This window comes from Phocoena phocoena, chromosome 3, assembly GCF_963924675.1.
Source record: "Phocoena phocoena chromosome 3, mPhoPho1.1, whole genome shotgun sequence".
NCBI classification, from domain to species: domain Eukaryota; kingdom Metazoa; phylum Chordata; class Mammalia; order Artiodactyla; family Phocoenidae; genus Phocoena; species Phocoena phocoena.
Window position 1 is genome coordinate 128,166,162 of NC_089221.1, and position 14,202 is coordinate 128,180,363.

At 43.3% G+C, this 14,202-nt stretch overlaps 1 protein-coding gene across 1 annotated transcript in view; it reads left to right on the top strand.

Moving 5' to 3' along the window:
- The first annotated feature begins 11,232 nt into the window (after positions 1-11,232).
- Positions 11,233-14,202, top strand: part of SLC36A1 (solute carrier family 36 member 1) — a 40,684-nt gene continuing 37,714 nt past the window's right edge. The window contains exon 1 of the mRNA XM_065875601.1: positions 11,233-11,375. Coding sequence (XP_065731673.1) covers positions 11,233-11,375 — 143 coding nt within the window. The remainder of the gene's footprint in view (positions 11,376-14,202) is intronic.

Genomic DNA, 14,202 nt, shown 5'->3' on the forward strand with positions numbered 1-14,202 from the left:
CTTGACCTCCCCGACCTGTTTAACAGGTGTGGAAACTGAGGTCCCGAGACGGGAAGAATCACCGAAATGACCAGCTAGAGCTTCTGTTGAGCGCTTTCTAGAGGGGTCCGGACATCGCGGGCAGGTGACCCGCCAGCTGCGGGAACCCTGCTTGGGACTTGCTAATAGCGGGTCTTTGGGTCATAGAATACCGAAACTACCACGATGCAGCGAAATTATCTTTTGCAGCCCCTTTCTAGAGCTGTGGGGAAATCGAGGTCCAAGAAGCGGTAGGGTTTGCCTAAGGTCATCCAGTGAGTTAGTCGCAGCCCTGCGACTAGAATCCAAGTCTCCCTGAGCTCCAGTGGCTTTTTGCTTTTCACCACACTGCCTCCTGCAGAAAACTTGACAGGTGAAAAGCACGCTTTTCCTGTCCCCTTTTCTTTCATTCCTCTCCCTTTTTTAGCTCTGCATTCTCCATCGCCGCCGGGATCGACTTGGCTCTGGGTGTGGTTCCCTGATTCAGTGTTCACCGATTTTTCTGCAAACTCATCATTCTGTAGGTTTTGTTTCTAAGCGTTCTGAAAATACCAAAATATGAAATAAGAAGCAGAGTATGCTCCTGGGAGGGTAGGTGGCTCACAGCTGAGGTTGTGGAGAGCCCTAACATTAACTTGAAGAATGTCAAGACCTTTGCTTTATTTTTAATATAGCTTGTTAGATTTGGGGAATGCTGGTCATTCGGATGGATGTTTTGCTTGCCAAAAGAAGATAGCAGCGTGGTGTAATGGAAAGAACTGAGACTGGGGAATCAGGAGATTTTGTTCTAGTTCTGACACTTGCTTTGCAACCTTGGGTGACTCCCATCCTTGCTTGGGTTTAGGTTTCCCAGTCTGAACAGTGATGGGGTGGAATCCCTAAGGTCTCCTTCTGCTGTGACATTCTCTGCATCTCAGTCTGTTTGTTGTCTATTCAGAGAGATATTTTCTCCTGGATATTAGTATTTCCCTTGCAAAAAGGTTTAATTCAGTTGTCCAGGAAGCAGTTTCTGTACTTATTTCTAGGTTACCATGAAATCCACCTCTTCTTTCTACCTATCTCTGTATTATATCTAAGCTAAATGCTGATAGCTGAAAATGGTTTTGACTTTTATTATTTTAAATATGATCAAGGCCCTCTTTGATTCTTGTTGAGAGGCTAGTCTACAGTAATTAACGTGATTGTATGTTTAGAGTGTGTTTTTTTAAAAGATGTTCTTGAAGTCAAGAGGACACAAAAGACTTGACCATTCCCTCAGGGTTTGAGACTGTTTGGGGTGGAGGCCTTATGCAACAGAGCCTGCTCTGATGATCATATTAAGTCTCTCTCCCTTTGTTTTCTGGTTGTGCCATTTATAATTGTCTGCTCTTGAGTCCTTGTTTTCCCTTTAAAGCATATATCTGTTCATTTGGCCTCATCCCTGTGGCAGCTTGAAGTGTTCAGAGCTTTGTCTATTTTAAAGGCAGTGTAAGGAGGTGGAATCCATTTCTTTTGTAATGTTCCAGAGACCACAACTGGGACGGTGGATGAAGTGCCATAAAGGAAGTGGTTTTGGGGTGAGCATAAGAACTTTAAAAGACTTAGCGCTCTAGCATGTTGCAACACAGAGCATGGCAGTCCCTGTCTCTGGAGGTCATTGTCACTGGGCAATTACTTTTGGGAATGTTGTAGATTAGGTCATTGTGTTGGGTAGAGGGTCAGACTAGATAAAATTATCAGTTTTCGGGCTTCCCTGGTGACGCAGTGGTTGAGAGTCTGCTTGTAGATGCAGGGGACACGGGTTCGTGCCCTGGTCCAGGAGGATCCCACATGCCGCGGGGCGGCTGGGCCCGTGAGCCATGGCCGCTGGGCCTGCGCGTCTGGAGCCTGTGCTCCTCAGCGGGAAGGGCCACAGCAGTGAGAGGCCCACGTACCGCAAAAAAAAAAAAAAAAAAAAAATTTCAGTTTTCTTCTAACTCAGAAGTTCTTTGAAATTGTAGGACTGGACTCGTTAGCATGTGGGATGTGAGGTAGAGTAGATGGAACCGAGGTCCACTTTTGTGAATGCTTTATTTTTCCCCTTTGCTCAGATAACAATTCTCATGTTAAATATTCCACTTTTTCTTTCTTTTTATCCCTCCTCTCTTCCCCAGTGAGTGTCTCAGTTCTTTAAGTTCTTGATACCTCTTCCAGGGTCAGATGCTGAAGAGTCATTGCTGTTAATGGTATATTCTTTCTTTCCATCCTGACCTGAAGTGAGATCCTAGAGCTGGGCTGAGTGAGTGGACTTTGGTTTCTACTTTTGCTGACTGGTCCTCATACTTTCTTCCAGAGGTGTGTGACTACCCACTGAGTCCTAGGCTAGCTTTCTCTTTTTCCCAAAGAGGAAGCTCACATTGTCTTAACCCAGATCTTGGCGGAATCTTGTACCTCCTTCCTTTGGCCGGACCTTACTGGGTCTGAGCACACAGAGCTAGTCTCTATTTAATGAGTGTGGGGTCCAGTGGATAGGATTTCTGCATATGCCAAAAGAGAAACCTCCTGATGCTGTATTTGGTGCTGTCTCATCTTTTTCCTTCCATACATTTCTCTTGGAATCCTTGACACCCAGGGCCAGTTCTCAATGACCCTCTCTAGTAGGAAAGACTCCTCTGTGCTTCCCTTTTCCATGAAGTTCAGGAATCTGTCTACATGCGTTACTGGAATGCTCTTGGCACATAGATCACTGTTTCCGAGATGGAGACCTGGCTCAGCTCTCCAGAGTGATGGAATGGAGGAAGCCCTGTAAGCGCTTTATTTGTGTAGTGACTCCCTGACTTGAACTTCTGACTTCTGTCCTTGAACTTCTCTCTGGTAATAACACAGTTGCCGCCATTAATGAGGGTCCATTATGTACCAGGCAACATAATTAACATCTTTTCCTTCTACCTTGTAACAAAATTGTGATGTAAGCATTCTTTTTTTTTTTTTTTAATGTAAGCATTCTTAATGACATTTTTCAGATGAGGAAATTGAGACAAAGGGAGATCAGGGTCACACAACTAGGCTCTGAACTCATGTACTTTTTATTATTCAGGATTCCCCCTGTAGACCTAATCCTGCCCCAGTTTTGTTCCCAGGGAGATTTTGGGGAGAATAGATGGTGTGTTAGAACACTGGACTAGGAATCGGATATGCTGTATTCTAATCCCAAACTGTTAACCAGCTGGGGGCTTGGTTTTCTCACCTATAAATGGGAAACTGGAGCTTGGTTACCTGTCAGTCATGCCTGGTCCTAACATTTAGAGATTTTTATAATTGTGGGTAAAAAGTGAGTGTGTTTGCTCTTTCAGCTGCTTCCGTGCAGAGCCTGCTGATGTCAGCAGTTGTTTTGCGGCTGTCCTTGCACCAGAGCCTCTCAGGCAGGAGTCTCAAGTTAGGGAATGTACTTTTTTGGTAGATCAGATGGAGTCCTATCTGATGTCCTCTAAAATAAATCTTGTGGTTGTCAGAAATGTTCACTTCCCTCCCTGTAGACCACATATAGGAACACAGTCTGTGTCTTTGTTCATGTTTTTGGAATTCCAGCAACAAAGAGAACGTATATCTAGAGAATTCGCTGTTTCTCTGGGTTCCAGAGAATGTAATTGTTTCAGAATAATAGGTAGCACTTTTAGTCTGCGTATTATCACCAATCCATGCACTTTGGTAGGAGGTGAGGCCTGTGGTATACCTATCATAAGATCATATATATATATATATATATATATTTTTTTTTTTTTTTTTTTTTCTGCGGTATTCAGGCCTCTTACTGTTGTGTCCTCTCCCGTTGAGGAGCACAGGCTCTGGACGTGCAGGCTCAGCGGCCATGGCTCACGGGCCCAGCCGCTCCGTGGCATGTGGGATCCTCCCAGATTGGGGCACGAACATGTGTCCCCTGCATCGGCAGGCAGACTCTCAACCACTGTGCCACGAGGGAAGCCCTATATGTTTTTTTTCATAGTGCTTTATATAAATCTGCCTGTAATCGGGATCATCTAAGAAGCTCGTTAAAATTAAAATGCTCAGGCTGAATCAGATTGGGCCCAGAAATCAGTTTTTTTTTTTAGCAGTTTTATTGAGATATAATTCACATAGCATACTATTCATCCATTTAAAGTGTACAATTCAATAGCTTTTCCACTGAACTCACAAAGTTATGCAACCGTCAACACAATCAATTTTAGAATATTTCATCACCCAAAAGAACCTCTGAACCCTTTAGCTGTCACGCCCCAATCCCTCCCAACTCCCTACCGCAAACTCTAGGCAACTACTAATCTACTTTTTGTCTATAGGTTTCCCTATTCTGAACTTTCATATGAATGAAATCATACACTATATGATCCTCTGTGACTGACTTCTTTCCCTTAGAATAATGTCTTCAAGGTTCATCTGTGCTGTAGCATCTATCAGTATTTCATTTCTTGTTATTGCTGAATAATATTCCATTGTATAAATATTCCATATTTCACTTATCCATCTATCAGGGGTTTTTTTGGCTACTAGGAATAATGCTGCTATGAACATTTGTGTGTATGTTTTTCTATGGACATACATTTTCATTTTGGTATGTACCTAGGAGTGGAATCATTGCTGGATCATATGGTAACTATGTTTAGCCTTTTGAGGAACTGCCAGACTGTTTTCCAAAGTGATTGCACCATTTTACATTCCCACCAGCAGTGTAAGAGGGAACCCTCTACAATTTGTCTACATCCTTGTGGATACTTATTATTATCTGTCTTTGAGTCTAGCCATGCTGGTGGGTGTGAAGTGGTATCTCATTGTGATATTTGTTTCTCATTTACCTGAAAGGATATTGAGTATTTTTACAGATGATTATTGGCATTTTCACATCTTCAGTGAAATATTATTCAGATCCTTTGCCCATTTTTTAATTGGGTTTTCACTTTATTATTGAAGTGTAATATATTTGCAGAAAATTTTTCCCATTCTGTGGGTTGATTTTCACTTTCTCGGTGGTATCCTTTGAGGCATATACATTTTAAATTTTGATTAGGTCTAATTTACCTATTTTTTCTTGTGCTTCTGCTGTCGTATATAAGAAACTCTGCTTAATCCATGGTCACAAAAGTTTATACCTATGTTTTCTAATAAGAGTTTTTATAGTTTTAGCCCCTACATGTAGGTCTTTGACCTATTTTGAGTTAATTTTTATATATAGTGTGAGGTAGAGTTACAACTTCATTCTTTTGCACGTGGATATCCAGTTGTCCCAGTGTCAACTGTTGAAAAGACTATTTTTTCCTCCATTGAATTGTCTTGGCACCCTTGTCAAAAATCAATTGACCGTAGGTATGAGAGTTAATTTCTGGACTCTAAATTCTATTCTGTTGATCTGTCTGTCATTATGCCAATACTGTATTGTCTTGGGGTCACTGTAGCTTTGTGTAGCAATTGGGAAGTCCTCCAACTTTGTTCTTTTTCTCCAAAATTGTTTTGGCTAATTTGGGCCTCTTGAATTTCCATATGAATTTTAGAATTAGCTTGTTAATTTCTACAGAAAGGCAGCTGGGATTTTGATAGGGATTCAATTGAATCTGTGGATCAATTTAAGGAATATTGCCATCTTAACAGTATTAAATCTTGTAATTCATGAATATTGGGATGTTTTTCATTTATTTAGGTCTTCTTTAATTTCTTTCAACAATGTTTTATAGTTTTCATGTACAAGTCTTACACCTACTTGGCTAAATTTCTTCCTGAATATTTGATTCTTTTTGATGCTGTTGTAAATAGAACTGTTTTCTCAATTTTGTTTTCAAATTGTTCACTGAAAGTACAAAGAAATACAACTGATTTTTGTATATTGATCTTATATCCTGCAACTTTGCTGAACTTATTAGTTCTAATGGTTTTTAGAGGATAATTTTTTATGTGTTTACAAGTCACCCTTAGAAGTATTGTTTAAATTTTAGTAATGAAGCTAACAGTTTAGTACTGCCTCTCCCTCCCTCCTCTCTTTTCCTCTCCCTGACCTTCCCGTGTGCCCTGAAAGAGACCTACAAACTCATACAGATGGATTCTCCTTCCGTTATTGGAATTTATCTTGTTTATTGTACTGAATTTGGAATAGAATTTAATCACTAAGTCTTAAATAGCTATCTCGAGAACATTTTAGTATATTCAAAAGTAAGTTGGGCTTCCCTGGTGGCGCAGTGGTTGAGAGTCTGCCTGCCGATGCAGGGGATACCGGTTCGTGCCCCGGTCCGGGAGGATCCCACATGCCACGGAGCGGCTGGGCCCGTGAGCCGTGGCCGCTGAGCCTGCGTGTCCGGAGCCTGTGCTCCGCAATGGGAGAGGCCACAACAGTGAGAGGCCCGCATACCGCAAAAAAAAAAAAAAAAAAAAAAAAAAGTAAGTTCAAAAATGAGTTTAGTATTTCCAAAAGTATGAGTCTGGTAGGTGGGGGAAAGATACTCTTACAGTTTTTATTATCAGTGGTCTTTGTTGGAAATTAAAGAAACATAAAATAAAATAAATACAAGGAGCCACCCATTCATCAGAAATAGCAAAAATAAAAATGATAAAATCCAGGAATTCCCCGGCAGTCCAGTGGTTAAGACTCAGTGCTTTCACTGCTGGGGCCCAGGTTCAATCCGTGGTCGGGGAACTAAGATCCCACAACCTGTGTGCACAGTGTGGCCCAAAAAAAAAAAAAAAAGATAAAATCCAAAGTTGGCAGGGTTATGAAAAGATAGGCATGTCCATATATTGCTAGTGATACTGTATGTTAGTTCAGTCATTTGTATGGTGATAACCATAGAAAAGCCTATTCATCTAGCTCTACTCCAAGGATATGACTTGAAAACTAGAAACTATTTGTAGGAATTTTTTTAGCTATGATGTAAGATAGTCCAAAAAAAAAGCTCAAAAGCCAACAGTTGGGAGCTAGTGAAGCAAATTATTTTATTAATATAATGATGGACCATTATATTACTGTATTACAACTAAAGATCATCAGTGTGTGTACTGTGTAGATTCAAGGAAGAGTAGATATAAAATAAGTGGAAAAAAACCTTAAAATAATGAGAATATTGATTAATTAAAAATAGTTTATATAAGGAAATTTATCAGGGTTATACAAATAGTTGGTATTTCAATGCAATTTTGGTTGAATGTACACTTGAAAAAAACAATATATATGTTTGCCAGTAAACATGCAGACTTTTCTTATGTAGTACACTTTTTTTTTTTTGGCTGTGCCACGTGGCATGTGGGATCTCAGTTTCTTGACCAGAGATCAAACCCGCGCCCCCTACACTGGAAGTGTGGAGTCTTAACCACTGGACTGCCAGGGAAGTCCCTTAGTACACTCTTTTGAGTCTAAATATCTTATGGAGATGTTACTTTGTGTTGATGGGCCACACATATTGTATAAACTCTGTCCATTGTCCTCAAGAACCTGAAGGAAGAGCTGGTCTTGAACTCTTAAATATTACAACTCTTAAATAGTAACTGTCCATACTCATTTAGACAGTTAACAGGGTCTAATAAAATCTCCCACAGGGCAGGAAATGGCAATTATAGCACTAGACGGTAGAAACCAGATTTCATCACAGAGAGCCCAAGGCAAGGTGTCCATGGAGGCTTGCACTCAGTGGGGACAGCTAGAGAGAAGAGGAGGACGCCTTGGTTGCCAGAAAGAACCCTAGAAGGCACTCCAGGGAGTGACCGCACCCACCCTCTACAGTGCTTCAATTCCTGCTTAGCAGCTCTGAGAGGGGCTTCTGCTTGGATCTTTCCAGGGATAAGGAACTATCTCCTAGAGCGATCCATTTGGACAACTCCCTTTTTTTTTTTTTTTAATATATTTATTTATTTATTTTTGGCTGCATTGGGTCTTTGTTGCTGCGAGCGGGGGCTACTCTTTGTTGCGGTACGCGGGCTTCTCATTGCGGTGGCTTCTCTTGTTGCAGAGCATGGGCTCTAGGCGCACGGGCTTCAGTAGTTGTGGCATGCAGGCTCAGTAGTTGTGGCTCATGGGCTCTAGAGCGCAGGCTCAGTGGTTGTGGTGCACAGGCTTCGTTGCTCCGTGGCATGTGGGATCTTCCCGGACCAGGGCTCGAACCCACGTCTCCTGCATTGGCAGGTGAATTCTTAACCACTGTGCCACCAGGGAAGCTCTGGACAACTCCTTTTGATAGTTGTCTTTCTTATGTCTAGCCAAGGACCTGCCTCCCTTTACTTTCCACCTACTGATCCTGTATCTGAGTAATCTTTGAGGCTCCACAGAACAAATCTGATCCCTAGGACAGATTTTAAAGACAGTTTTTTGACCTCCCGAGTTGCCAGTTCTCCAGGTTGAAACTTCTCAGGGCTTCCAACCGTTCTTCATTTAGCTGGTTTTCTTTCCCCTCATGACCTTGGTGCTGACCCCTGGCTATACCGCAGTTTATCATTATCCCCTTTATAGCATGCTGCCTGGAACAGAGTACAAAGTATGGCAAAAAAGAACAGTCTGTCATCTCCCTGGGGTTCTCTCTTGTTGTAGTGCAACCAAGAATTGCATTAGTTGAATTGGCATCTATTATGATATCAATGATTTCTGTTGAGCTTATCAACTAAAACCCATAAGTAGCATTTTTTTTTCCTTTTTCAACATGCACACAGTTGCCAAGCCATATCTTCCACATCCTGCAGTTGTTCATTGGACTTTTGATCTGTAGATTTCAGCTTCTTTCTGAGCAGTTTTCTTAGTGATAATCTGCTGTGGGTCACAACATAAAGAGGCCTCTTTACAGTGTTTGAAATAAATTGAGCATCTGTACCAAGTAAGCAAGAGTGGTTTTTGGTTGATGGGGAGGGATTGGGGAAATTGTCAGTGCCTGTTTTCTGTCCCTCTCCCTCAGTAATATGCAGGGTTCACCTGGAAGGCTCTGTTCCTCAGATGCTTTTGGTGTATTGGAAGAGACTAGAAATTAGCTGCTGTTTGCATAAAGAATTGCATTAATTGATTCCTGGAATATTAGAGCAATAGTTTAGTACACCGTACCCCCCACCCCCGCCTTTTTTTTTTTTTGCGGTACGCCGGCCTCTCACTGCTGTGGCCCCTCCCGTTGCAGAGCACAGGCTCCGGATGCACAGGCCCAGCGGCCATGGCCCAACCGCTCCGCGGCATGTGGGATCCTCCAGGACCAGGGCACGAACCTGCGTCCCTTGCATCGGCAGGCGGACTCCCAACCACTGTGCCACCAGGGAAGCCCCACCCCCGTCTTTTTGAGCATGTGGAACTAAGACCCGAGAGAAATAAGAATTGTTCCAGGCTACTGAGCAAACTGGTGTTAGAGGCAGCTTTAGCACCCAGGCCTTCTGACATTCATAGAAATGAATTTAATTGCTTTTGCCTGAATAGCAGCTTTCAACTGTTCATATTGAGATACTAAATAGATTTTTTGTTTCCTGGCCCTCTTATGAATTTCATTGCCCCAGAGCTTAGATGACTTCCTTGAATTCCTCCACCATGTGAGTAAATGATGCCGACTTAGATATCTAGCAAAGTCGGCTCTGGTGGTGAAGTGAGGCAGGATCCTCTCTGGGACTTCCAAGCCCTTCACTGGCTTTGGAAGCACTTTCCCCGTGAGATTACGTGGGGTTCTTCCTCCATTATAGTTGGTGGGAGAAAATGAGATCAACCTTGGATCACTCAGGTGCTAGGTGGGGTCAGTTTCCAAAGAGTCCCTTGGGACTGGACCTCTGGGAGCACTTGACACAGAGCTGTCTATCCTCTGGCAGCTAGTGATGGGTGTTGGGCGGGACGGTGTGTTGTGATGGCCGTCAGAGGTTCTGTCTCTTCACCAGGCATCTGAGATAGCACATCAGACTAAGGATGGGCATCCAGCCACGTGCTGGGGGAGAGCCCCTTATAGGCAGCTGGTTGTGCCAGTCTGCCAAGTGTCAGAAGGATTTTTATTGGTAATTTTCAATGTTCATGAGCCTTTTCTTCCTTACTTGATTGCGGATTCTTGGAGGAAGTTGACTCTCTTTCATTATGATATTCCATCACTGCAACTGGCAGTGTATTCGGTAGGTGTTTCCAGATTTAGGCAGGGCGCCAGGATGTATGTTTACGGCTTGGTGCTACCTGTCTGTAGCAGAGCAGGTCCCTTCCTCTTTTGGGGGAACGATTCTTCATCTGTGAAACGAGTAGTTTGGTGTGACCTCCGAAGGCCCTTTTAGCAACCGTCTCTAGGATTCTGGGAGCCTACACAGCACTCAAAATGTATCCTTATAGTGTTATCTTAGCGAAGTCCTTGTATTTCTCTTTTCTGGTGTATAATTATTAAAAACTCCACTCGTGGGACACCACCCTCACTGTCCTTCCTCAGCACACAATAGGAAGGGTTTCTTCTTTCACCAGCTTTTGAAAAATTGGCAAAAAAAGGAGAAGGGTTGCGGCAGGGAGATGTTGCTACAAGGGCCAGTGGTGAGCATGTCTCATGCTCCTGGTCATCCTTTGTGCTGCTTTCAGCTGCCATTTCTCAGTATGCAGGCTGGTTGCAAGAAAAGAGTCCTAGGATGAGGGAATGAGCATCACTGATGGCCTCCAAAGAGTATAGGACATACCAGAAATCACGGCAGAGAGAAAGAGAAGATCATCTGTGGCTCTGGGGCCTGGTGGCGAGTTTGAGCAGAATTAGATGATCTAGAAGGGATTTCTGGAATGCAGAAGAGGCTCTTTCTGGACCGAATGCAGAGGAAAAATAGAATACAGCTAGGAATATTTAGGTTCCCATCCTCTGAGAGCTTGCTCTTGGGGAAGGTGGATGTAGATACAATGTCAGTATTGTTCAGGGTCCAAGAAATTAGCTCAAAGGAAGGGGTCGTTAATCCCAAGCTAAGGAATGGGAAAGGCTGCCTAGAAGTGCCTGTCTGCGTCTTTCCCCATCCCTCCCAAGCCGTGCCTCACCTTTGCTCTGTCCAGGTGTGCGCGCAAATTTAGAAACTTACGAATGTGGCATCGACTAGATAGGTTGCGAGGGAGAAGCCAAGAGAGCTCAGCCTGCCCATGTGTACTTTGTACCTTTTTCATTTCTCTTGATATCAGGCAACCTCATTGTACTTAATCCATAGTGCAGCTGTCACTGAGCTACTGTGGCAATGGCTGCTTCTGCCCCAGAGCCGACTCCAGGCTTGGAGCTAAAGGCCCCAGCCACTGGAGGTCTTAGCACTGCCCCTGTCCCCCCAGTTACCATGTCCACGCAGAGACTTCGGAACGAGGACTACCGTGACTACAGCTCCACCGACGTGAGCCCGGAGGAGAGTCCATCCGAAGGCCTGAACAACTTCTCTTCCCCGGGATCCTACCAGCGGTTCGGGGAAAGCAACAGCACAACGTAAGTAGCTGTTCCTGTCTACCCTCCTGGGTGGGGCTCGTATTCCTAAATTCTGTATTAGTAACGTAATCTCCATTAGAGTTATTTTTGCTCCCCTATTTTTATCAATTCCCTACTTTACAGGTGAAAGTAAGAGGTAAAGAGATTGAGTGAGTAATGGTGCTGAGATTTGCGCTTCTTGTCTGCCACTCTCTAGTCTGTTTCTTATTCTTTGTTCATTTCACCTGTGTGGTCCCAGAAGGCTGGTGCCGAGTAAGAGCCTGAACATCAGAAAAACTTCTAGAGAGAACATTCTCTTAATTTAGAGCCATGAGTCGTCTGTGCTAGAACCTTAAATGCCTCCAAGTCCAATTGGAAGCCTCCTTTGCAAAGTCTCCCCCAGACTTCCGTCCCCATCACCAATCAACTGGGACATTTGGCGGAAGAAGTAGGAAGAGGGAGGAATAACTTCTCCTGCCCTTAAAACATTCAAGGGCTTGTTAAAGGTGATCTGCTTTGCATGCCCTTGGGAGGGCTTAAGTCTTACCCCTGGAAACTGAATTCCAAGTCTCTGGGTGAGTTTGGCCCTCTATGGGCCTCAGTTTTTCCAAATGTAAGATCAAATTGAGGACCCCCTTACCCCGTGAAGCTATACCGACTCACTGTTCAAATGAAAAGATTCAGAGGAGGGTTTTCTACTCCACTGAGTTGTCTGGCTCAGTTCTGAAAGTCAGCAGAGCCCTGACATTTTCTCTGGACCCCAGCATTCCATCTTTTGCAGCCCTTCTCTTTATTCCTCAAGCTTTGCCATCACCTGCTCTGTGTTCCCTTGCGGGTTGGGTGTGACTTAACTGAGGGATCCATTACGTTCTTGACTCACACTGTCCCCCTGTGACTGCCCAAGGAGACCATGGAAGCTTCTCTTGGAGTTCATTACTGGTGAAGCTCCGCCTAGCTGCAGTCTCTCCTAGTGCAGAGCATTTTCCCTAGTGAACTCAGAACTAGAGGAGATGGTTGGCCCACGTTATAAGCCCCTCTCCACCTCTAGCTGGTTTTCTGCTCATAAAGATTCAGTCTCCATAACTTCTTTCTCCTGTGGCATGCTATTTTAGATTCCCCCATTTGCTTGCAGTGTTAGCTGATGGAAAATACTGCTTAGACCACAACTGGCAGCAGTGAGGACTGTCTTTCCTCTTTTTTCCCTAACCTTACCTACCTAATTGGCTTCCCCCAGGTGGAAGGAGTGTCAGATGCAGCCAATGACATTTGATAGCTTCCCTTCCGAAGTCACTCTTGTTACTGTGAAATACTCCTTCCAAGCTTCTCTCTCTCTAGTTTCCTTTCTAGTTTTTGCTCCTTGTTCTCAGGCATCAGCTTGTCTATGCAGTGCTTGCCGTATGGGGTCTAGATTTTCATATTTATTTTTTCTTTTCTTTTTTTGTCATTATTTTTTTTGGCCGCGAGGCTTGCGGGATCTTAGTTCCCCAGCTAGGGATTGAATCCGGGCTCTGGCAGTGAAAGCGTGGCATCCTAACCACTGGACCGCCAGGGAATATGGAAAAAGTACATGGAACGAAGTACAAGAAGCAAAGTATATGTACTTCGTTCCACGTACAAAAAGCATGCACACACCAGGCTCTTCTAAGGGTTTAGGGCTCAGTAAAAATCCCTAATCAGGGGTGCAAATAGGAACCCCAGATGCTTCCATGGTGATGTGTTTGGTGAGGGTATTTCCTAACACTTGAATGTTATCAAGCTGTCGACTGCTTTGATGACAGCCTCATTTTTTACTCTTTTGGGCAAAGTTTTCTTGTTGCCCTATTGAGCTACATTATACTGCTCTTGATCAGGCTTTGATACTTTTTCTCCAGGCTGGCAGGCTGAGAAACCAGTTGACTGAAACTGGTCTTCTGTAGGTTATCTGGAGCAGCCACTTGCAAAGTATGGTCTTCAGACCCTTTAGGGCTCCCAAGACCATTTTAAGAAGCCACGAAGTCAAAACTGTTTTCATAATAATACTAAGATGTGATTTGTTTTTTCACTGTGTTGACATGTGCACTCATAGTTCAGAAGAAATGATGGGTAAAATTGCTGGCGCCTTAGTGGAAATCAAGGTGGTGGTACCAAATTTTGCTTGTCATCGTATTTCTCACTGTCACACATATACGTATACAGAGAATAAGCCGGTTTCACTTAAGCACGTCCTTGATGAAGCAGTCAAATTACTAATTTTGTTAAATCTTGACCCTTCGGTACAGGTCTTTTAATATTCTGTGTGACAAAATGGAAAGTACACATGCAATAGTTCTACTGAACAACTAACAAAGTATAGGTCATTCAGACCTGAGTACTTGGCAGACATTTTCTTGAAAATGGCAGTAATGAGACCGTCACCTCAAGAAAAACAATCAGTAGTATTTGTTGCCCACAATGAAATTTGAGCTTTCGAGCAAAATCAGAAAAAAAAAAACTCGTATCCAGCACTGTGACCTTGACAGCTTCCCTCTACTCAAAGACTTTTCTGATAAGATTAGGAATGATATTAATGAATGTGATTTTTTTTGATATCGTATAATGAAATGTGCCAGCATTTGGAAGATCCACATAGCTCAGGGAATCAGTATCTTCCCAGATGACCAAAGGGCGATGTTAGGAAATTGTGCGTGGGTAAAAGATCCATCCAAGGAGCAAGATTACCAGTGCGTTTTCATGTAAGAGAGGATGAAAAGGTCAGATTCCACATTACAACTAACTTCTAAGAAACTCCATGTGTCGAGTTTTGGTGTAGTATCAAAGAAAAATTATCACAATTGTCAGAAGAGGCTATTAAGATACATACTAACTACAT